Here is a 23,586-nt window from a genome sequence, read left to right as displayed (position 1 = left end):
GAACCCAACTTTATCTGCTCAGCCCCCGCCTGATGCTGGGCTCCTCCTCTATAACTCATACCCCGCCCCTCACACCAACCTAAGGGAGTACAACCCCAGTCCCACAACCGGTTGACCCATTCCTTTCCCCTGAAGTTCTATCACCCACCTGCTGGGAGCGCCGTAAGAAGCTGTTAAATATCTCGCTGGATCCCAACACTGGATCCTGCCGCACTGTGGAAGAAGAAAACTTTGTTACTGCAGAGACTTCCCTGAGCAAAAAGGCCCCACCCAACAATACAGGCCCCACCCCCCACCATTAATAATTATCCATAAGTCCATAATGTTGCACTACAGAGGGCGGGCCCATTATCTGCCCCTCCTCCACTCACCAGCCTGCATGTACTTCTCCAGCTGCTCCCGTCTCTGCTCCACCTCGGCCGGGGTCAGGGTGAAGAGCTTCTTTGGGGGGAACATGGGCACCACATTGTTTCCATACTCCCTCCGCAACTGCAAGAAAACATGGGGGAGGGTCAGAACGGGCAGGGTCTGCTATGGAAATTGGGTGGAGAACTCCCATAGAACCTCCCACTGTCTGCTGTTACCTGGCCACACCTCACCTGCTCATGGAGTCCAAAGAGCTGGCTGTAACGCACTCTGCAGTGCAGGACACCATTCACATGAATGTTATATGCCTGGAAGAGAAATCAAGGAGGGGGCGTGTTATATAATACAGCGTGTGCACTCTGACATTATTCCACACACCCTCCATATAATACATCGTGTGTACTCTGACATTATACCCTGCACCCCCTATACATCCTCCATATAATACATCGTGTGTACTCTGACATTATACCCTGCACCCCCTATACATCCCCCATATAATACAGGTGAAACTCAGAAAATTAGAATATGGTGCAAAAGTTCATTTATTTCAGTGCAGCAACTTAAAAGGTGAAACTAATATATGAGATAGACTCATTACATGCAAAGCAAGATAGTTCAAGCCGTGATTTGTCATCATTGTGATGATTATGGCTTACAGCTCATGAAAACCCCAAATCCACAATCTCAGAAAATGAGAATATTGTGAAAAGGTGGAATATTCTCGGCTCAAAGTGTCCCACTATAATCAGCTAATTCAGCCATAACACCTGCAAAGGGTTCCTGAGCCTTTAAATGGTCTCTCAGTCTGGTTCAGTAGGAATCACAATCATGGGAACAGCCCATCTCCTCCACCTAACCTCCTCCTTTGCACTTGCACAGTGCATACAATCCACCACCCACTCTGACGGAAATATCCTGGACCTTGTCTTCTCCAACCGCTGCGCTCCCCACAACCTCACTAACACCCCCTTCCCTCTCTCTGACCACAACCTGATCACCTTCTCTATCTCCTCGTCCTCCAACGCCTACCCCTCCAAATGTCACACTACTACCAGCCGTAACCTCCGCAACCTTAACCCTGCCTCCCTCCACTCTGCAGCTGACCAACTCCATGACCACATCCTCCCCCTGTCCTGCCCCGACTTGGCTTTGACCGCCTACAACAATGTGCTCTCAACAGCCCTTGACTCACTAGCGCCTTTAACCACACGCAACATCAGACCCCGACCGCTCCAGCCCTGGCAGACTGATCACACCAAAACCCTCAAACGACAAAGTCGTGCCCTGGAGCGACTATGGCGCAAAACCAAATCCCAACAAGCCTTCACCCGCTATAAATCTGCCTTCCGCACCTACACCTCCTCCCTCCATGCTGCCAAGCAGGCCTACTTCTTGACCCTCATCAAGGCCCTCTCCTCCAATCCTCGCCGACTCTTCTCTGCCTTCAACTCTCTACTCTCTCCACCCCCACCTCCACCCAGCACATCACTCACTGCCCTTGAGATTGCCAATCACTTCAAAAACAAGATTGACACAATTCGCAAGGACATTGCCGCAACTCACACGCCCTCTCAACCCGTCCCCTCTCACACAGCTACCCCCTTATCCCCCCTCCCCCTCGACATAACCCACAGGGACTTCGTCGCTGCTCAAACTCTCTCCAACCCCCTTCACCCTCACTCAGCTACCCCCTCATCACCCCTCTCCCACGGCCCCACCACTGCTCTGACCTCCTCTTCCACCCCACCCTACATTCCTCATACTGAAGCTCCCCCCACACTCCGCACCTTTGACCTTACTACCATCGATGAAGTCTCCAAGATCCTTTCTGATGCCCGCCTCACCACCTACCCCCTCGACCCTATACCCTCACAACTCCTACGACCTTCCTCCTCCTCCATCCTACGCTCCCTCACCCACATCTTCAATCTCTCCCTCTCCTCAGGCACTTTCCCCTTCCCTTTTGAAACATGCACACATCACCCCCATACTTAAAAAGCCCTCCCTGGACCCCAATGACCCGAACAACCTCAGACCCATCTCCCTGCTCCCATTTACATCTAAACTCCTCGAGCGCCTAGTCTACACCCGCCTATGCTCTCACCTCAACGACAACAACCTCCTCGATCCCCTACAGTCCGGTTTCCGTCCCCTACACTCCACCGAAACTGCCTTACTCAAACTCTCCAACGACCTGCTAACCGCCAAAGCTAATGACCACTATTCAGTGCTCCTACTCCTTGACCTCTCTGCGGCCTTCGACACAGTCGACCACCCCCTCCTCCTCAAAAAACTACACTCCCTCGGCCTCAGAGACTCTGCTCTCTCCTGGCTCTCATCCTACCTGTCACAACGCTCCTTCAGCGTTACCTATAATGCTACCACCTCCCCCTCACTCCCCCTCTCTGTTGGGGTCCCTCAAGGCTCTGTCCTCGGGCCCCTTCTCTTCTCCATCTACACCTCCTCCCTTGGCCAACTCATACACTCTCATGGCTTCAACTACCACCTCTATGCCGACGACACACAAATCTATCTCTCAACCCCCCACCTCACCCCCTTGGTCTCAGCCCGAATCACACACCTACTGAGCGACATATCAGACTGGATGTCGCTCCACTTCCTTAAATTGAACCTCTCCAAAACCAAATTTCTTGTCTTCCCCCCAGCCCGGACACCACCCCCCATTGATTTCTCCGTCACATCCAACAACGCTACCATCAAACCCGCCCTGCAGGCCAGAGTACTGGGTGTCACTCTGGACTCCAACCTATCCTTCCAGCCCCAAGTCCAATCTTTAACAAACTCGTGCAGACTCCACCTCCGCAACATCGCCAAAATCCGCACGTTCCTAACCCCAGAAACCACTAAACAGCTCATCCACTCCCTCATCATATCACGACTCGACTACTGCAACTCCCTCCTCACTGGCCTGCCTCGCCGCTGGCTATCCCCTCTTCAGTCCATCCTGAATACGGCTGCCAGACTCATTCACCTTTCCAACCACTCTGTCTCCGCCACCCCCCTCTGCCAATCCCTCCACTGGCTTCCGATTGCGCAACGGATCAAATTCAAAATCCTAACGCTGACATACAAAGCTGTCCACCATACTGCCCCGAACTACATCACTGACCTAATATCCAAGTACCGCCCAGCACGCACACTCCGCTCCTCACAAGACCTCCTTCTCTCTAGTTCCCTGGTCTCCTCCTCCCATGCCCGCCTCCAGGACTTCTCCAGGATGTCACCCATCCTCTGGAACTCCCTGCCCCAACCCATCAGATTATCACCTACTCTCCTCTCCTTTAGGCGCACCCTGAAAACCCATCTCTTCAGGGAAGCCTACCCCACCCCCTGCTAACTTGCCGACCTCCTCCACTCTTCCTACCACTCCATCCCCCACAGCTATCTCCTCCTGTGCCACCATCCCCTCCCTCCTAGATTGTAAGCTGGAAAGAGCAGGGCCCTCAATCCCCTCATGTTTTGCATTGTATTGGTATTGTTCTGTCACATGTTCTGTCCCCCTTTGTAATGTACAGCACTGAGCGAACTATTGGCGCTTTATAAATACTGTATAATAATAATAATAATAATGGGAAAGACTGCTGACCTGACACCATCATTGGCACCCTCCATAAGGAGGGAAAGCCTCAAAAGGTAATTGCAAAAGAAGTTGGATGTTCCCAAAGTGCTGTATCAAAGCACATTAATAGAAAGTTATGTGGAAGAGAAAAGTGTGGAAGAAAAAGGTGCACAAGCAACAGGGATGACCGCAGCCTGGAGAGAATTGTCAGGAAAAGGCCATTCAAAAGTGTTGGGGACTTTCACAAGGAGTGGACTGAGGCTGGAGTCAGTGCATCAAGAGCCACCACACAGACGGATCCTGGACATGGGCTTCAAATGTCGTATTCCTCTTGTCAAGCCGCTCCTGAACAACAAACAACGTCAGAAGTGTCTTACCTGGGCTAAAGAAAAACAGACCTGGTCTGTTGCTCAGTGGTCCAAAGTCCTCTTTTCTGATGAGAGCAACTTTTGCATCTCATTTGGAAACCAAGGACCCAGAGTACGGAGGAAGAATGGAGAGGCCAAAGGACCCCGAGTATGGAGGAAGAATGGAGAGGCCCAAGGACCCCGAGTATGGAGGAAGAATGGAGAGGCCCAAGGACCCCGAGTATGGAGGAAGAATGGAGAGGCCCAAGGACCCCGAGTATGGAGGAAGAATGGAGAGGCCCAAGGACCCCGAGTATGGAGGAAGAATGGAGAGGCCAAAGGACCCCGAGTATGGAGGAAGAATGGAGAGGCCAAAGGACCCCGAGTATTGAGGAAGAATGGAGAGGCCCAAGGACCCCGAGTATGGAGGAAGAATGGAGAGGCCCAAGGACCCCGAGTATGGAGGAAGAATGGAGAGGCCAAAGGACCCCGAGTATGGAGGAAGAATGGAGAGGCCCAAGGACCCCGAGTATGGAGGAAGAATGGAGAGGCCCAAGGACCCCGAGTATGGAGGAAGAATGGAGAGGCCCAAGGACCCCGAGTATGGAGGAAGCATGGAGAGGCCAAAGGACCCCAAGTATGGAGGAAGAATGGAGAGGCCCAAGGACCCCGAGTATGGAGGAAGCATGGAGAGGCCAAAGGACCCCGAGGATGGAGGAAGAATGGAGAGGCGCACACTGCAACATGCTTGAAGCCCAGTGTGAAGTTTCCACAGTCTGTGTTGATTTGGGGAGCCATGTCATCTGCTGGTGTTGGTCCACTGTGCTTCATTAAGTCCAGGGTCAACGCAGCCGTCTACCAGGAGATTTTGGAGCACTTCATGCTTCCTTCTGCAGACGAGCTTTATGGGGATGCTGACTTCATTTTCCAGCAGGACTTGGCACCGCCCACACTGCCAAAAGCACCAAAACCTGGTTCAATGACCGTGGGATTACTGTGCTTGATTGGCCAGCAAACTGGCTGACCTGAACCCCATAGAGAATCTATGGGGCATTGCCAAAAGAAAGATGAGAGACATGAGACCGAACAATGCAGAAGAGCTGAAGGCCGCTATTGAAGCATCCTGGTCTTCCATAACACCTCAGCAGTGCCACAGGCTGATAGCTTCCATGCCACGCCGCATTGAGGCAGTAATTGCTGCAAAAGGGGCCCAAACCAAGTACTGAGTACATATGCAGCTTCTACTTTTCAGAGGTCCGATATTGTTCTATGCACAATCCGTGTTTTATTGATTGCATGTAATATTCTCATTTTCTGAGATTGTGGATTTGGGGTTTTCATGAGCTGTAAGCCATAATCATCACAATGATGACAAATCACGGCTTGAACTATCTTGCTTTGCATGTAATGAGTCTATCTCATATATTAGTTTCACCTTTTAAGTTGCTGCACTGAAATAAATGAACTTTTGCACGATATTCTAATTTTTCTAGTTTCACCTGTACATTCTCTGAGCTCTGACATTATATGACACACCCCCTATACATCACATCATGTGCACTCTGACATTATACCCCATACCCCCCATATAATACATTGTATGCATTCTGACATTATACCCCATACCCCCCCCCCTCCCATATAATACATTGTATGCACCCTGACATTACACCCCATACCCCCCCCCCCATATAACACATTGTATGCACTCTGACATTATACCCCATACCCCCCCCCCCCATATAATACATTGTATGCACTCTGACATTACACCCCATACCCCCCCATATAACACATTGTATGCACTCTGACATTATACCCCCCCCAATATATTACATTGTATGCACTCTGACATTATACCCCATACCCCCCCCCCCATATAATACATTGTATGCACTGACATTATACCCCATACCCCCCCCATATAATACATTGTATGCACTCGGACATTATACCCCATACCCCCCCCTCCCATATAATACATTGTATGCACCCTGACATTACACCCCATACCCCCCCCCCATATAACACATTGTATGCACTCTGACATTATACCCCATACCCCCCCCCCATATAATACATTGTATGCACTCTGACATTATACCCCATACCCCCCATATAAAACATTGTACGCATTCTGACATTACACCCCATACCCCCCCCCCATATAATACATTGTATGCACTCTGACATTATACCCCATACCCCCCATATAAAACATTGTATGCATTCTGACATTACACCCCATACCCCCCCCCCCCCATATAATACATTGTATGCACTCTGACATTATACCCCATACCCCCCCCCAATATAATACATTGTATGCACTCGGACATTATACCCCATACCCCCCCATATAATACATTGTATGCACTCTGACATTATACCCCATACCCCCCCCCCATATAATACATTGTATGCACTCTGACATATCTGCACCACCTGTACATCCCCAAAAACACATTCTGTGCACTCTGACTTTATACCCCGCACCCCCCATATAATAAAATGCGTGTACTTTGACATTATACTCTGCACCCCCTATACCTTATCATATAATACAATGGGGGGGTTTTAAAACTGGTGCACACATAATCTGGTGCGGTTAACCGATCAAGTTGAAGTTAGCAGCTGATTGGCTCCCTTGCACAGCTGCATCAGATTCTGCTCCAGTTTTAGTAAATCCCCCCCCCCCCCCCGTGTGAACTCTGACTTTATAACCTGCACTCCTAATCCACCCACCCCCCCCCCCCCCCCCCACATAAAGAGGATGATGGTACAAAATACAGAGGGGAAATCCTGAGTGCTGACCCCGCTCACACAGTGCTGCATTTCCTGCTGACTTCCTATGGTGTTCTATGGCAGTCAGTACTTCCTATACGTCTGCCCCGATCTCACACTCTGTACACAGTGAAGGGGATTGTCATACAACCAGAGAGCACACATGGTCAGATCTGCCCCGATCTCACACTCTGTACACAGTGAAGGGGATTGTCATACAACCAGAGAGCACACATGGTCAGATCTGCCCCGATCTCACACTCTGTACACAGTGAAGGGGATTGTCATACAACCAGAGAGCACACATGGTCAGATCTGCCCCGATCTCACACTCTGTACACAGTGAAGGGGATTGTCATACAACCAGAGAGCACACATGGTCAGATCTGCCCCGATCTCACACTCTGTACACAGTGAAGGGGATTGTCATACAACCAGAGAGCACACATGGTCAGATCTGTCCTCATACACTGTACACAGATGGTGGAACCTCCCCCGCCACAGCCATCACTCACCACATACTGTCCACCGTTATCCGTGTTACACGTCTCTGTCTCAGGAATAGAGAAATGCATGGCGAGAGCACCTCACGCGTACCTCACACTACAGACCAGGAGCGCCTAACTCCCCGATACTAGAGACACCTAACCTCCTATCACTAGAGACCAAGGGCTCCCAACTTTCTATAACTGGAGAGAACAGGATACACAGGAGCACCAAACTTCCCAATACTAAAGACCAGAGGATCCTAACTCCCCAGTATAGGAGACCAGGGGAACCTAACTCCCCAGAATAACGGGCCAGGGGAACCTAACTCCCCAGAATAACGGGCCAGGGGAACCTAACTCCCCAGAATAACGGGCCAGGGGAACCTAACTCCCCAGAATAACGGGCCAGGGGAACCTAACTCCCCAGAATAACGGGCCAGGGGAACCTAACTCCCCAGAATAACGGGCCAGGGGAACCTAACTCCCCAGAATAACGGGCCAGGGGAACCTAACTCCCCAGAATAACGGGCCAGGGGAACCTAACTCCCCAGAATAACGGGCCAGGGGAACCTAACTCCCCAGAATAACGGGCCAGGGGAACCTAACTCCCCAGAATAACGGGCCAGGGGAACCTAACTCCCCAGAATAACGGGCCAGGGGAACCTAACTCCCCAGAATAACGGGCCAGGGGAACCTAACTCCCCAGAATAACGGGCCAGGGGAACCTAACTCCCCAGAATAAAGGGCCAGGGGAACCTAACTCCCCAGAATAAAGGGCCAGGGGAACCTAACTCCCCAGAATAACGGGCCAGGGGAACCTAACTCCCCAGAATAACGGGCCAGGGGAACCTAACTCCCTAGAATAACGGGCCAGGGGAACCTAACTCCCCAGAATAACGGGCCAGGGGAACCTAACTCCCCAGAATAACGGGCCAGGGGAACCTAACTCCCCAGAATAACGGGCCAGGGGAACCTAACTCCCCAGAATAACGGGCCAGGGGAACCTAACTCCCCAGAATAACGGGCCAGGGGAACCTAACTCCCCAGAATAACAGACCAGGGGAACCTAACTCCCCAGAATAACAGACCAGGGGAACCTAACTCCCCAGAATAACAGACCAGGGGAACCTAACTCCCCAGAATAACAGACCAGGGGAACCCAACTCTCCAGAATAACAGACCAGTGGAACCTAACCCTCCAGATAACAGGCCAGGGGAACCTAACCCTCCAGATAACAGGCCAAGGGAACCTAACCCTCCAGATAACAGGCCAGGGGAACCTAACTCCCCAGAATAACAGGCCAGGGGAGCCTAACCCTCCAGATAACAGGCCAGGGGAACCTAACCCTCCAGATAACAGGCCAGGGGAACCTAACTCCCCAGAATAACAGGCCAGGGGAGCCTAACCCTCCAGATAACAGGCCAGGGGAACCTAACTCCCCAGAATAACAGGCCAGGGGAACCTAACTCCCCAGAATAACAGGCCAGGGGAACCTAACTCCCCAGAATAACAGGCCAGGGGAACCTAACTCTCCAGAATAACAGGCCAGGGGAACCCAAACAGCCCAGTATAAGGGACAGAAGGGATCCTGGCTCCCCAATATTAGAGACCAGGGGGAACCTAACCTCCCAATACTAGACACAGGGGGGAGGAACCTAACTCCCCAGTCCTAAGGAAAACGTAGCTCCCCACTACAAGATACCAGCACACCTAACTCCCCAATTGCCAGTAGCAGAGACTGAGGGAACCTAACACCCTAGAGATATGACACCCCAGAACATCAGCCCTGGGCCCTCCTGCGCCCCCCGATCCGCTCCCCCGTCCAGCCTCCAGTCGGATGCAGTGTGCAGCACTTCACACCGTCCGGGCTCAAAACACATCCCGCCTCTCCGTTCCGAGGGGAAAAGAGCTAAACAAAAAACACCCCCGCTACTGCGCATGCGCGGGGAACTGCATTCCTAGCAGCAGACACTGCGCGTGCGTACCATCATCCCTGAGCCTGGAAGGACACTGCGCATGTGCTGAGCTCAGCAGCTCTGTATTGTGTCAGTGTGAGCAGAGGAGGCGGATACAATGTATCTTCTTCTAGAATGGGATCTACGGCCCCGCCCATTTCTTCCCATTCCCGGTCTTGCTGCTACACCGGCATCCACTACTCCTTCACTGGAAGAATCTCCCCCCCACCCTCCATGGATTAACCCTTCCCTCCATGTTTTCCCATATATGACCTGTGTAGTCCCCCCACCCTCCATGGATTAACCCTTCCCTCCATGTGGGCCCATATATGACCTGTGTAGTCCGAGACACATTTCCATACAGAGGCATCTGTGTGTGTACAAACGTGTGCAGACGTGTGTGTGCAGATGCGTGTGTGTGTGTACAGACGTGTGTGTGTACAGATTGTGTGTGTGTATAGATGTGTGTGTGTGCAGATTTGTGTGTGTGTACAGATTGTGTGTGTGTATAGATGTGTGTGTGTGCAGATTGTGTGTGTGTGCAGAGACGTGTGTGTAGAGATGTGTGTGTGTACAGACGTGTGTGCAGATGTGTTTGTGTGTACAGACGTGTGTGTGTACATATGTGTGTGTGCAGATGTGTGTGTGTACAGACGTGTGTCCATAGTCAAAAATCCATAGTACATAGTTCATAGTCCATATTCCATAGTACATAGTCCATAGTACATATTCCAAAGTCCATATTACATAGTCCAGAGTACAAATAACAGTCCATATTACATAGTCCATAGTCCAGAATCCATAGTACATAGTCCATAGTACAAAGTACATAGTCCATATTCTATAGTACACAGTCCTTACTACAAAGTCCATATTACATAGTCCATAGTACAAAGTACATAGTCCATATTCCATAGTACACAGTCCTTACTACATAGTACATAGTCCATAGTACAAAGTCCATAGTCCATATTACATAGTCCATAGTACAAAATCCATATTACATAGTCCATAGTACAAAGTCCATAGTCCACATTACATAGTCCATAGTACAAAATCCATATTACATAGTCCATAGTACAAAGTCCATAGTACATATTACATAGTCCATAGTACATATTACATGGTTCATATTACATAGTCCATAGTACATATTACATGGTTCATAGTCCATATTACATAGTCCATAGTTCATATTACATGGTTCATAGTCCATAGTACATATTACATGGTTCATAGTTCATATTACATACTCCATAGTACATATTACATAGTTCATAGTACAAAATACATAGTCCATATTCCATAGTACACAGTCCTTATTACATAGTCCATAGTACAAAGTCCATAATCCAAAATCCATAGTACATAGTTCAGAGTACAAAGTACATAGTCCATGTTCCATAGTCCATATTACATAGTCCATTGTGCAAAGTACATAGTGCAAAGTACATAGTCCATATTACATAGTCCATAGTGCAAAATCCACAGTACAAAGTACATAGTCCATAGTACATATTACATAGTCCATATTACATATTACAAAGTACATATTACATAGTCCATATTACATAGTCCATATTACATAGTCCATAGTCAAAAATCCATATTACATAGTCCATAGTACAAAGTACATGGTCCAGAATCCATAGTACATAGTTCATAGTAAAAAGTACATAGTACATAGTCCAAAGTACATAGTTCAGAGTCCAAAGTACATGGTCCATAGAAAAAAGTACATAGTCCATAGTAAAAAGTACATAGTCCAAAATCCATAGTACATAGTCCATATTACATAGTCCATATTACATAGTCCAGAGTCCAATGTACATAGTCCATATTCCATAGTACACAGTCCTTATTACATAGTACATAGTCCAAAGTACATAGTCCATATTCCATAGTCCAAAGTACATAGTCCATATTCCATAGTCCAAAGTACATAGTCCATATTCCATAGTACACAGTCAATATTACATAGTACATAGTCCATATTCCATAGTACACAGTCCTTATTACATAGTACATAGTCCATATTACATAGTCCAAAGTACATAGCCCATATAACATAGTCCAGAGTCCATATTACATAGTCCAAAATCCATAGTCCATATTACATAGTACATAGTCCAAAGTACATAGTTCAAAGTACATAGTCTATAGTACAAAGTACATAGTCCATAGCACATAGCCCTAGTCATAAATAAAATAGTCTTTACCTTATAGTCCAAAGTACATAGTCCATAGTTTAGAGATCCATAGTCCACAGTGCATAATCCATAGATCAATAGATCCAAAGTACATAGTCCATAGTTTAGAGATCCATAGTCCACAGTGCATAGTCCATAGATCAACAGATCCAAAGTGCATAGCCCTAGTTTATAGTCTATACCTCTTAGTACAAGGTACATAGTCCAAAGTATATGGTTTGTAGACCATAGTCCAAAATCCATAGTTCATAATCCTGTAGTCCAATGTCCAAGGTCTATAGTCCATAGTTCCACAGTACATAGTCCATAGCACATAGTCCCTAATCCATACTCTATAGTCCAAAGTCACCACTCCATAGTCCATAGTATATAGTCCATAGTCCAAAGTACATCATCTATAGCACACAGTCCCTAATCACAAGTCCTTAGTCCCATAGTCCATAGTTTATAGTCCCATAGTCCCTAGCCTATAGTCCTTAGTCACAGTCCATAATACATATTCGATAGTCATAGTCCTCATTCTGTAGCCCACACACAAGTACATTGGTCATAGTCACCAGTCCATATAGTCTATAGTTCATAGTTTATAGTCCATATAGTCCATGTCAGGACTGTATGAGAGTTGGTGACTACGTTCCTGCATACAGGGGACCATGGAGAATGAAGGTAGTCACCCTCTAACAGGAAGTCAGACCACAGCCACAAAAACTGAATGTGTAGATGTGGAGGATGAATAGAAGGGACTTTTCTGATATAAAAAAACTGAAATATGTTATGCTGGAGTTTAGTGTTGATAGCAACAGGTTCTCTTCTATCAGACATCCAAGGGTCTCTGAATCCTCTATTATTTCATATAGTAACGTGCATAGCAACCATAATATATCAATATACAGTGTTTATCAGTCTGATTACTATCTTCTGTACAGATGAGGATGCAGAAATGAAGAGGCACACACACTGTGAAGGAACCTGTCTGGGGGTCAAGGAGGGCCATGTTTTCTGTGTCCAGACCCAGGCTACAACAATATGGCGGCAGAGCAACAGACACGTTTACACTCTGTACATCAGGTGACGTGTCGGTGAGATGAGGAGGCGGGGCTGAAGAAACGCATGCGCGTAAGAAAGCCTCTGACAGCTGAATGAAAGAAACGAGGAAACGTACTGTGCATGCGTTCTGCCTCTACCGCTTACACTGCGTATTCGTCATCCGTGTCCGGCCTCAGATCCTAGGATCACGTGACGGGGATGTCTGCGCTCAGCTGACAGCGGTGAGAGCACCGATACCCCACAAATACCCCATTACTGGGCGCACCTCCCCTCATACACCCCCTTAGGGGGTACACCTACCCTCATACACCCCCTTACTGGGCGCACCTCCCCTCCTATACCCCATTACTGGGCGCACCTCCCCTCATAACCCCCTTAGGGGGTACACCTACCCTCATATTCTCTCCCACTGGGTACAAATTCTCCCCTACTGGGTACACCTGCCCCAAATACTCCCCCACTGGGTACACCTGCCCCAAATACTCCCCCACTGGGTACACCTGCCCCAAATACTCCCCCACTGGGTACACCTGCCCCAAATACTCCCCCACTGGCTACAGATACCCCAAATACTCCCCCACTGGGTATACCTGCCCCAAATACTCCCCCACTGGGTATACCTGCCCCAAATACTCCCCCACTGGGTATACCTGCCCCAAATTCTCCCCCACTGGGTATACCTGCCCCAAATACTCCCCCACTGGGTATACCTACCCAAAATACTCCCCCACTGGGTACACCTACCCCAAATACTCCTCCACTGGGTACACCTACCCCAAATACTCCCCCACTGGGTACACCTACCCCAAATACTCCCCCACTGGGTACACCTACCCCAAATACTCCCCCACTGGGTACACCTGCCCCAAATACTCCCCCACTGGCTACAGATACCCCAAATACTCCCCCACTGGGTATACCTACCCCAAATACTCCCCCACTGGGTATACCTACCCCAAATACTCCCCCACTGGGTATACCTACCCCAAATACTCCCCCACTGGGTACACCTGCCCCAAATACTCCCCCACTGGGTACACCTACCCCAAATACTCCTCCACTGGGTACACCTACCCCAAATACTCCTCCACTGGGTACACCTACCCCAAATACTCCTCCACTGGGTACACCTACCCCAAATACTCCTCCACTGGGTACACCTACCCCAAATACTCCTCCACTGGGTACACCTACCCCAAATACTCCTCCACTGGGTACACCTACCCCAAATACTCCTCCACTGGGTACACCTACCCCAAATACTCCTCCACTGAGTACACCTACCCCAAATACTTCCCCACTGGGTACACCTACCCCAGTTACCCCCCCACTGGGTACACCTACCCCAAATACTCCCCCACTGGGTACACCTACCCCAAATACTCCCCCACTGGGCACACCTACCCCAAATACTCCCCCACTGGGCACACCTACCCCAAATACTCCCCCACTGGGCACACCTACCCCAAATACTCCCCCACTGGACACACCTACCCCAAATACTCCCCCACTGGGCACACCTACCCCAAATACTCCCCCACTGGCTACAGATACCCCAAATACTTCCCCACTGGCTACAAATAATCCAAATACTCCCCCACTGGGTACACCTACCCCAAATACTCCCCCACTGGGTACACCTACCCCAAATACTCCTCCACTGGGTACACCTACCCCAAATACTCCTCCACTGGGTACACCTGCCCCAAATACTCATCCACTGCGTATACCTGCCCCAAATACTCCCCATTGGGTACAAGTACCCAAAATACTCTCCCACTAGATACACCTACCCCAAATACTACCTGACTGGGCACAAAAACACCTCACTGGGTACAAATACCCCAAATACTCCCCCACCGGGTTCACCTACCCCAAATACTCCCCTACTGGGCACAAATATACCAAATACTCCCCCAGTGGGTGCTGATTCCTCGAAAACTCCCCCACTGGGTGCAAATACCCCAGATTCTCTCCCACTGGGTACACCTACCCAAACACCCCCCTCCCTATAACGACTACTTTAAATACCCACCACTGGATACAACTACCCCGTTACTTCCCTACTGGGAACAAATACCCCCCTGCTACAACTACCCAAAGTACCCCTTACCTAACATAATCTCTCCCCCATCTTGAACAAATACCTCCATACTGGCTACAAACACCCCTCTATTATACAGAAATACCCCCCCCCCCACTCAGTACAATTACCACAAGAAGCCCCCTACTGGGCACAATTATAACAACTCTTTGTAGTCCTCCTGGGTATATGATCTCCAGTACACCATACTAACCAGTCTGTGTACTCGGGTATTATTACCCCCATACTGACCCATCTGTGTACTACTCCTGGGAATTATTACCCCCAGGTAACCCCATGTATTGATCCCTTTGTGCACTCTTCCTGGATATTACCCCCAGTACCCCATTCTGACCCCTTTGTGTATTCTTTCTGAGTATTATTACCCCCAGTACCCCATACTGGCCCCTTTGTGCACTCCTCCTGAACATTACCCCAAGTACATGCATACTCTTCTGTTTCTTCCTTCTAGGTATTATTACCCCTAGTACCCCATTCTGACCCCTTTGTGTATTCTTCTAAGGTATTATTACTTCCAAATACCCTGTATTCAACCCTCTGTATACTCCTCCCAGGTATTATTACTCCTAGTACCCCATATTGACACCTTGGTACATTCTTTTAAGGTACTACCTCCAAATAACCCCATATTTACCCCTCTGTATACTCCATCCAGGTATTATTACCCCCAGTACCCCAGACTGATCCCTCGGTGCATTCTTTCAAGGTATTATTACCTCCAAGTACCCCATATTTACCCCTCTGTATACGCCTCCCAGGTAATATTACCCCCTGTATCCCAGGTATTATCAGCCATAGTATCCCATGCTGACCTCTCTATGTACCCTCCCAAGTGTTGACATGTGTACCCCCCCTCCAGGTATTGTTGACCCCATACTGACCCCTCTCTGTACCTCTGCCAGGTATTATTACTCCTAGGCTCCTAAACGGGCCCATTGTAACCTCTCGAAAATCTCTTTTCAGGCCGTTTTCTTCCCTTGCTGAGCTGTGAGACCCCCAGGATGGGTAGACGCCGGCACCCCGATCTGTACTACGCTCCCTTCCCCCTCTACGCGGTCCGTTTTCACCGGGAGGATGGGACGGTCATCACCGGCGGAGGAGGCGGAGCCTCAAAGACCGGCATTAAGAATGCCCTGGTGAGTGTTATTACTTCTTACAGTATCTGTTCTCTTCCACCTTCCCAGCAGTTCCTGTACAGTAATCATTCCCTGCCTTCCCCAGCACTTCCTGCGGCTGGAGCGAATATCAGGCCAGCTCAGCGCTACCTTACTGCACGCACATGACACCGACACCAGGGCCACCATGAACCTAGCCATGGCCGGGGAAGTGCTAGCCGTTGGTCAGGATGCCAACTGTCACATTCTGCGCTACCAGCACCATACGAAAAAAGAGAAGAGCGATGGTGACGTCAATGACAAGACAGGTGACATTACTGGAGTAAATGGGTGTGAATGACAGATATGTTTGTAGTTTGTGTCTCTGCCCCTCCCACAATGGGGAGATTTCCCCATAGTAGTTTGTGTCTCTGCCCCTCCCACAATGGGGAGATCTCCCCATAGTAGTTTGTGTCTCTGCCCCTCCCACAATGGGGAGATCTCCCCATAGTAGTTTGTGTCTCTGCCCCTCCCACAATGGGGAGATCTCCCCATAGTAGTTTGTGTCTCTGCCCCTCCCACAATGGGGAGATTTCCCTGCAGTAGTTTGTGTCTCTGCCCCTCCCACAATGGGGAGATCTCCCCATAGTAGTTTGTGTCTCTGCCCCTCCCACAATGGGGAGATCTCCCCATAGTAGTTTGTGTCTCTGCCCCTCCCACAATGGGGAGATCTCCCCATAGTAGTTTGTGTCTCTGCCCCTCCCACAATGAGGAGATTTCCCTGCAGTAGTTTGTGTCCCTGCCCCTCCCACAATGGGGAGATTTCCCTGCAGTAGTTTGTGTCTCTGCCCCTCCCACTATGGTGAGATTTCCCTGCAGTAGTTTGTGTCTCTGCCCCTCCCACAATGATGAGATCTCCCCATAGTAGATTGTCTCCGCCCCTCCCACAATGGGGAGATTTCCCCTCCCCAGTAGGTTGTGTCTCTGCCCCTCCCACAATGATGAGATTTCCCTGCAGTAGTTTGTCTCTGCCCCTCCCACAATGATGAGATCTCCCCATAGTAGATTGTCTCTGCCCCTCCCACAATGGGGAAATTTACCCTCCCCAGTAGGTTGTGTCTGCCCCTCCCATAATGGTGAGTGTTCCTGCAATAATGTTTCTCTGCCCCTCCCACAATGATGAGATTTCCCTGCAGTAGTTTGTGTCTCTGCCCCTCCCACAATGATGAGATCTCCCCATAGTAGATTGTCTCTGCCCCTCCCACAATGGGGAAATTTACCCTCCCCAGTAGGTTGTGTCTGCCCCTCCCACAATGGTGAGTGTTCCTGCAATAATGTTTCTCTGCCCCTCCCACAATGGGTAGATTACCCTGATCTAGTTTATTGCCCCTCCCACAATGATGAGATCTCCCCATAGTAGATTATGTCTCCGCCCCTCCCACAATGGGGAGATTTCCCCTCCCCAGTAGGTTGTCTCTGCACCTCCCACAATGATGAGATTTCCCTGCAGTAGTTTGTGTCTCTGCCCCTCCCACAATGATGAGATCTCCCCATAGTAGATTGTCTCTGCCCCTCCCACAATGGGGAAATGTACCCTCCCCAGTAGGGTGTCTGCCCCTCCCACAATGGTGAGTGTTCCTGCAATAATGTTTCTCTGCCCCTCCCACAATGATGAGATCTCCCCATAGTAGTTTGTGTCTCTGTCCCTTCCACAATGGGGAGATTTCCCTGATCTAGTTTCTTGCCCCTCCCACAATGTCTCTGCCCCTCCAACAATGGTGAGTGTTCCTGCAGTAATTTTTCTCTGCCCCTCCCACAATGATGAGAACTCCCCATAGTAGTTTGTGTCTCTGTCCCTTCCACAATGGGGAGATTTCCCTGATCTAGTTTATTGCCCCTCCCACAATGTGTCTCTGCCCCTCCCACAATGGTGAGTGTTCCTACAATAATTTGTCTCTGCCCCTCCCACAATGATAACACCCCATAGTATATCAAAATTGTGATAAACAAATAGCGCAACCCTTATACCAAAATCCAACAATTAAATAAATGAATTAAATAAATTCATTAATGAAATTAATAAAATGAATCCACCACCGTGCAGGTGCACAAATGTTATAAATTAAATAAAATCCTCATGAAGTCAATTCAAAAAAGTCCATATGTATTCAAATATGATCCTCAATGAATGAAGTCATGGAATCTTCCTTCACCAATGTGATATCCAGTGCTTTAACACCCCATCAAAATGCACACTCACCAGAAACTGGTGATAAACCAGCGTATCTGTGTATATCCAGCATTCCACCGCTGAATCTCAGCTTATGGATACCCGTAATACTCCACAGTAAACATGTAGGTAGAAAAGACACTCGCCATAGTGCCAATAACGTTTAACATTTATTCACCAGCCTGCCTGCAACCAAGATGGCGTTGTTGTGATCACGTGGTCCCAACAACGCCATCTTGGTTGCAGGCAGGCTGGTGAGGTTGCAGGCAGGCTTGTGACTGCGGTTTTTAAGGGGGGAATTAATTGGAATAAATTTAACTGTGGAGTATTACGGGTATCCATAAGCTGAGATTCAGCGGTGGAATGCTGGATATACACAGATACGCTGGTTTATCACCAGTTTCTGGTGAGTGTGCATTTTGCACATTTTGGGCTGTTAAAGCGCTGGATATCACATTGGTGATGTTAAGGATCCGCCAGGTGGTGCCTCTGGCAGCCCACTGGACAGGAATACCCAGAGCGTGGAGTCTAAGTCCCGGTCTGCGTGTTCACCAGGGCCCCTGATGGTGGGGATGGACTTGAAGCAGACCAGGACCAGGTCACGACCTCCGAGCAATCCCGCCCGTGGCAGAGGGAACCTCCGGGGATGGATACAGGAGGAGAGCCAGATGTGAGGAGGCCGGCAGGCCCAGGCAGGATGGATGGATGGACGGATCGTAGTCAAACTAGCCAGTTGTCACCGTGGGGCAGCGAGGTACAGAATCGGCAGGCAAAGGATAGTCGGGTCACACGCAGGGTCAGTATAGGAATGGTCAGTCCGCAGAGAGGTCAAACAAGCCGGGGGTCAGGACAGGAGAAGGCAGCGTAGTCAGAGCAATCCGGGTCAAAAGCAGGAGAAGGCAACGTAGTCAGGTCAAAATAACTCACTCACAGGGGTACAGGAACTCAGGTAACAGGATAGACCTTGCAGCGATTTGTGACAGCGCAGGGCATCTTTAAATACCACGCCCTGCACTGTCATTGGCCGCCCAGCGTGTACTCGCGGCACCTACTGCGCAAGCGCGAGTCTCACTCAGCCGCGGCCAGCCGGGACCTAGTGCCCGTATCCCGGCGCGAGCCACCGAGACTGCGCATGCGCCGGTCGAGACGCCGCGGTGGACCCTGACAGGTGAAGGAAGATTCCATGACTTCATTCATTGAGGATCATATTTGAATACATATGGACTTTTTTGAATGGACTTCATGAGGATTTAATTTAATTAATTTATAATATTTGTGCACCTGCACGGTGGTGGATTCATTTGATTAATTTGATTAATTTCATTTAATTATTGGATTTTGGTATAAGGGTTGCGCTATTATTTGTGGTTTTATTTGTTTATCACAATTTGGATATAAGTTGCAGTGGATTTATAATAGCAGCACCCATCATAGTCTATATATCAACGTTTATGCACATAGGCGCAATGATTTAATCTAAATGGTGTTCTTGGAGTGATCTAATTTAGACATTTAAAGGTTGAATTATAAACTCCCCATAGTAGTTTGTGTCTCTGAGCCTTCTACAATGGGGAGATTTCCCTGATCTAGTTTCTTGCCCCTCCCACAATGTGTCTGCCCCTCCCACAATGGGGAGATTCCCCCTTCCTAGTAGGTTGTGTCTCTGCCCCTCCCACAATGAGATTTCCCTTATATAGTTTCTTTGCCCCTCCCACAATGATGAGATTTTCCCCCACTAGTTTGTGTCTCTGCCCATCCCACAATAGTGAGATTCCCCCTTCCTAGTAGGTTGTCTCTGCCCTTCCCACAATGGGGAAATTTCCCTTATATAGTTTATTTGCTCCTCCCACAGTGGTGAGTGTTCCTGCAGTAGGTTGTGTCTCTGCCCCTCCCACAGTGGTGAGTGTTCCTGCAGTAGGTTGTGTCTCTGCCCCTCCCACAGTGGTGAGTGTTCCTGCAGTAGGTTGTCTCTGCCCCTCCCACAGTGGTGAGTGTTCCTGCAGTAGGTTGTGTCTCTGCCCCTCCCACAGTGGTGAGTGTTCCTGCAGTAGGTTGTGTCTCTGCCCCTCCCACAGTGGTGAGTGTTCCTGCAGTAGGTTGTGTCTCTGCCCCTCCCACAGTGGTGAGTGTTCCTGCCGTAGGTTGTGTCTCTGCCCTCCACAGTGGTGAGTGTTCCTGCAGTAGGTTGTGTCTCTGCCCCTCCCACAGTGGTGAGTGTTCCTGCAGTAGGTTGTGTCTCTGCCCCTCCCACAGTGGTGAGTGTTCCTGCAGTAGGTTGTGTCTCTGCCCCTCCCACAGTGGTGAGTGTTCCTGCAGTAGGTTGTGTCTCTGCCCCTCCCACAGTGGTGAGGGTTCCTGCAGTAGGTTGTGTCTCTGCCCCTACCACAGTGGTGAGGGTTCCTGCAGTAGGTTGTGTCTCTGCCCCTCCCACAGTGGTGAGGGTTCCTGCAGTAGGTTGTGTCTCTGCCCCTCCCACAATGTATATGCTCCTCCCACAATCGTAAGTGTTCCTGTAATAATATGTGTCTCTACCCCTCTCACAATGGTGAGATTTGTAGTTTGTGTGTCTGCCCCTCCCACAGTGGTGAAGTTTCCTCCCAATAGTTTTCTGCCCCTCCAGTGGTGAGATTCCCCCCAGTAGTTTGGGTCTCTGCCTCTCCCACAATGGGGAGGTTTCCCTACAGTAGTTTGTGTTGCTGCCCCTCCCACAATGATGAGATTTCCCAACCCACTGTCTAGGTCATCTCAATAACTGACCCACATTGAGGGTTGATGTCTCCTTTGTGCAGGAAGTAATGATCGGGGGTCTCGGAAGAGGAAGCCATCAAAGAGCGGCTCAGAGGCAGGCGGAGGTGGCACCAAGAACGACACCCAAGAGATCTCCGTGCAGACCGTCTCTGTGGTACAAACCGACTTCAGCACTGATAATCTGCAGAAGTCTGTGTGCTTTAACACTGATTCTACCAGACTACTGGCAGGGGGAGTCGATGGACATATCAGGATCTGGGAGGTGAGCCTACTGGGTGTTACATTGTCACAGAGAGAGGTTCTGCCCACTCAGATATTGAGACAGGTCTTCCTATCTAACATCTGTACCCTACCTCACATTGGGCAAATTTCCACAAACACTCCAAAGTCTGGTGGAAAGCCTATTGAGAAGAGTAGCAGATGCTATAGTCACAAAGTGGGGCCAACTGCTTATCAGTTCTCATGGTTTGGGAATGGGATGTCCAAAAAACCCATATTGATGATGGCAAGTTGTTGAAAGACTTTGGCCATGTAGTGTAATTTTTCCATTGGATAAGTTTGGATATGAAGATCAAGATGGAGAGTCTATGTTGTGGACTGGGGTGGGATTTTTGAGGCAAGTCAATATGATGGACAATGTGGCCTTCACAAGGTTGAGGACTTTCTTCTCACCTTGTACCAATTATGGGCCAAGCACCAGTGAGGTCATGTTTCTCTATACTTGGAATTACAGGATATTTTGCTTTGCTCCTGTTGGTGGGCCAAGCACCAGTGCTGTCATGTGGAGAACCTACATGTTCCACCATATATGAAAATACTGGATATTTTGCTTCGCTCCTGGTGGTGGGCTAAGCACTAGTTCGATCACTTCGAGAAGTTGCATGTCCCACCATACTTGAAAGTACTGTGTTTTTTTTTTGTTTGTTTTTTTTGCTTCTAGTGATTGAGAAATCAAGGTTAGGTGATGAGTATGTGCTGCTGGGAATGGGGGACATTAGGAGGAACCTGCTGATTTGCACTAATGCCACCACGTTGCCTTCTCACTCTTTTTTCCCCCACTCTCTCCAGTTCCCGGCAATGAAGAAGCTCTATGACTTCAAAGCTCATGGAGGGGAGATAGAAGATATTGCAGTTAGTCCCTCCAATAAGGTAATGTTGGGTGCTGTAAGTGGAAATGTGTTGTATTTGAAGATGGGAAATGGGGAACCACCAAGATGTTGACCTTTTCTGGCCATTTGGGGGAGCACGGGGTCTATGGAATGAGCAGAGTCAATGGTACAGGAAAGGATCCTGTTGGGAGAAGATACTGGGGGTGGGGTGGATAAGCTTCATCTGGAGAAGAATGAGTACAAAGATATGGGGATGGTAGTTTGGTCTGAGGAGGTTGCTTTCAAAGGAGCTTGTTCTAAGGAAGTAGTAGAGGAGATTTGGTGGAGGGAGAGAGCGGCAAGAGCTATGTGTTGGGTTTGGGTTGATGTCAGTGCGCTAAACATTTAGGAGTATGGTGTGGAAAAGGGGGGGGGTGGGAGTTTATTGGTCCGAAGAATGCGTAGGGGAGATATTGGAATAGGAGGGGTCAGTTTAGAAATCCTAGGAGAGCCTTTGGGACGCAGAAATATGGGGAGCTCCGTCTTGAAAATGGATAGTAAACATATTGGAAATATGGCACAGGGCCTTGGTTTGGTGGAATCCATGGGAGAGTTATTAGGATAGGTGGTGGGTGGGAAGAGCCTCATCTGGAAAATAGGTTGTGGGAAAATGGGTAGCTCATATCTGGGGTTAAGGTGGTTGGTCTGGAGGATATATGGGGGAAGGGTGTCTGGGTGGGAGTTGAAGGAGCATTGTGGGGGGTTGTTTGCGTTGATGGGAGGAGCCTGCATTGGAAAGTCTATAGGGGACATATCAGAGTGGAGGGACTGCTGGGAATAATTTGGGATGTTGTTGGGTAGTAGTAGTAGTGTTATATGGAGAACACTGCTCTGTAGAAGGTGACGTTGGTGCTGTGTTGCGCAGGTGGTGACAGTGGGTCAGGATTTCCGCTGCTGTGTGTGGGGGAAGGATCAGCTCCTCTCAGAACTTCACTGGAATGAGAATCTTCCCAACATCCCCGATAAGATGTACAGGTACCCGGGCGTGCAGGTGAGTGCTGTACCCTGATCTCAGGAGTGGGCAGCTCTCAGCTTTATTACAATGGTAATGGTAACCTGCTTCTTGGCAGGTTTGGGAAGGTGGCAGATCAGAAGAAGGGGCTCCGCCTCTACACTGTACAGATCCCTTATAAGCGGGAACGAAAACCGCCGCCATGTTACATCACAAAGTGGGATGGAGTCAACTTCCTGGCGCTACTCACTGAGCCCTGCGGGAACGAGGTCATCTCCTGTTTTGCTGTCAGGTGAGTTCACCGACTTCTGTGTGTCATACTGGCCTCCATGGTGTCCTTGTTACTCTGGCTGATGTGCTAAACTTTGCTGCTGTTTGTTCTCACAATGGAAACTGCTGAGCACTGGAGACAGGAATACAGGTCCCTTGCTTACGAGAGAGATGTACAGTGCATCCAGGAAGTATTCCCAGCGCTTACGTTTTGCCACATTTTGATATGTTACAGCATTATTCCAAAATGGATTCCAGT

General features: G+C 49.2%; 2 protein-coding genes across 2 annotated transcripts in view; one reads left to right on the top strand and one right to left on the bottom strand.

Moving 5' to 3' along the window:
- The window catches only part of SNX17 (sorting nexin 17), a 42,540-nt gene extending 33,042 nt beyond the window's left edge, over nt 1–9,498 (bottom strand). The window contains exons 1-4 of the mRNA XM_089659326.1: nt 7,596–9,498; nt 600–674; nt 372–489; nt 149–213 (exon numbers count right to left, since the gene is read on the bottom strand). Coding sequence (XP_089515452.1) covers nt 149–213; nt 372–489; nt 600–674; nt 7,596–7,655 — 318 coding nt within the window. The 5' untranslated portion in view covers nt 7,656–9,498. The remainder of the gene's footprint in view (nt 1–148; nt 214–371; nt 490–599; nt 675–7,595) is intronic.
- A 3,386-nt stretch (nt 9,499–12,884) lies between these two features.
- LOC149439197 (guanine nucleotide-exchange factor SEC12-like) lies at nt 12,885–23,368 on the top strand. The gene is given in 8 exon segments (XM_089659331.1): nt 12,885–13,002; nt 15,849–16,021; nt 16,107–16,308; nt 20,999–21,219; nt 22,026–22,106; nt 22,971–23,084; nt 23,086–23,096; nt 23,176–23,368. Coding segments are annotated over 7 exon segments (942 nt in total). The 5' UTR covers nt 12,885–13,002; nt 15,849–15,886; the 3' UTR covers nt 23,354–23,368.
- The last annotated feature ends 218 nt before the right edge of the window (nt 23,369–23,586 follow it).

This window comes from Staurois parvus, unplaced genomic scaffold (assembly GCF_062004578.1).
Source record: "Staurois parvus isolate SC_StPar_1 unplaced genomic scaffold, SC_StPar_1.0 ptg001148l, whole genome shotgun sequence".
NCBI classification, from domain to species: Eukaryota; Metazoa; Chordata; class Amphibia; order Anura; family Ranidae; genus Staurois; species Staurois parvus.
Note: the sequence above shows the minus strand (reverse complement) of the source record. Positions and strands in the feature narration are given on the sequence as shown.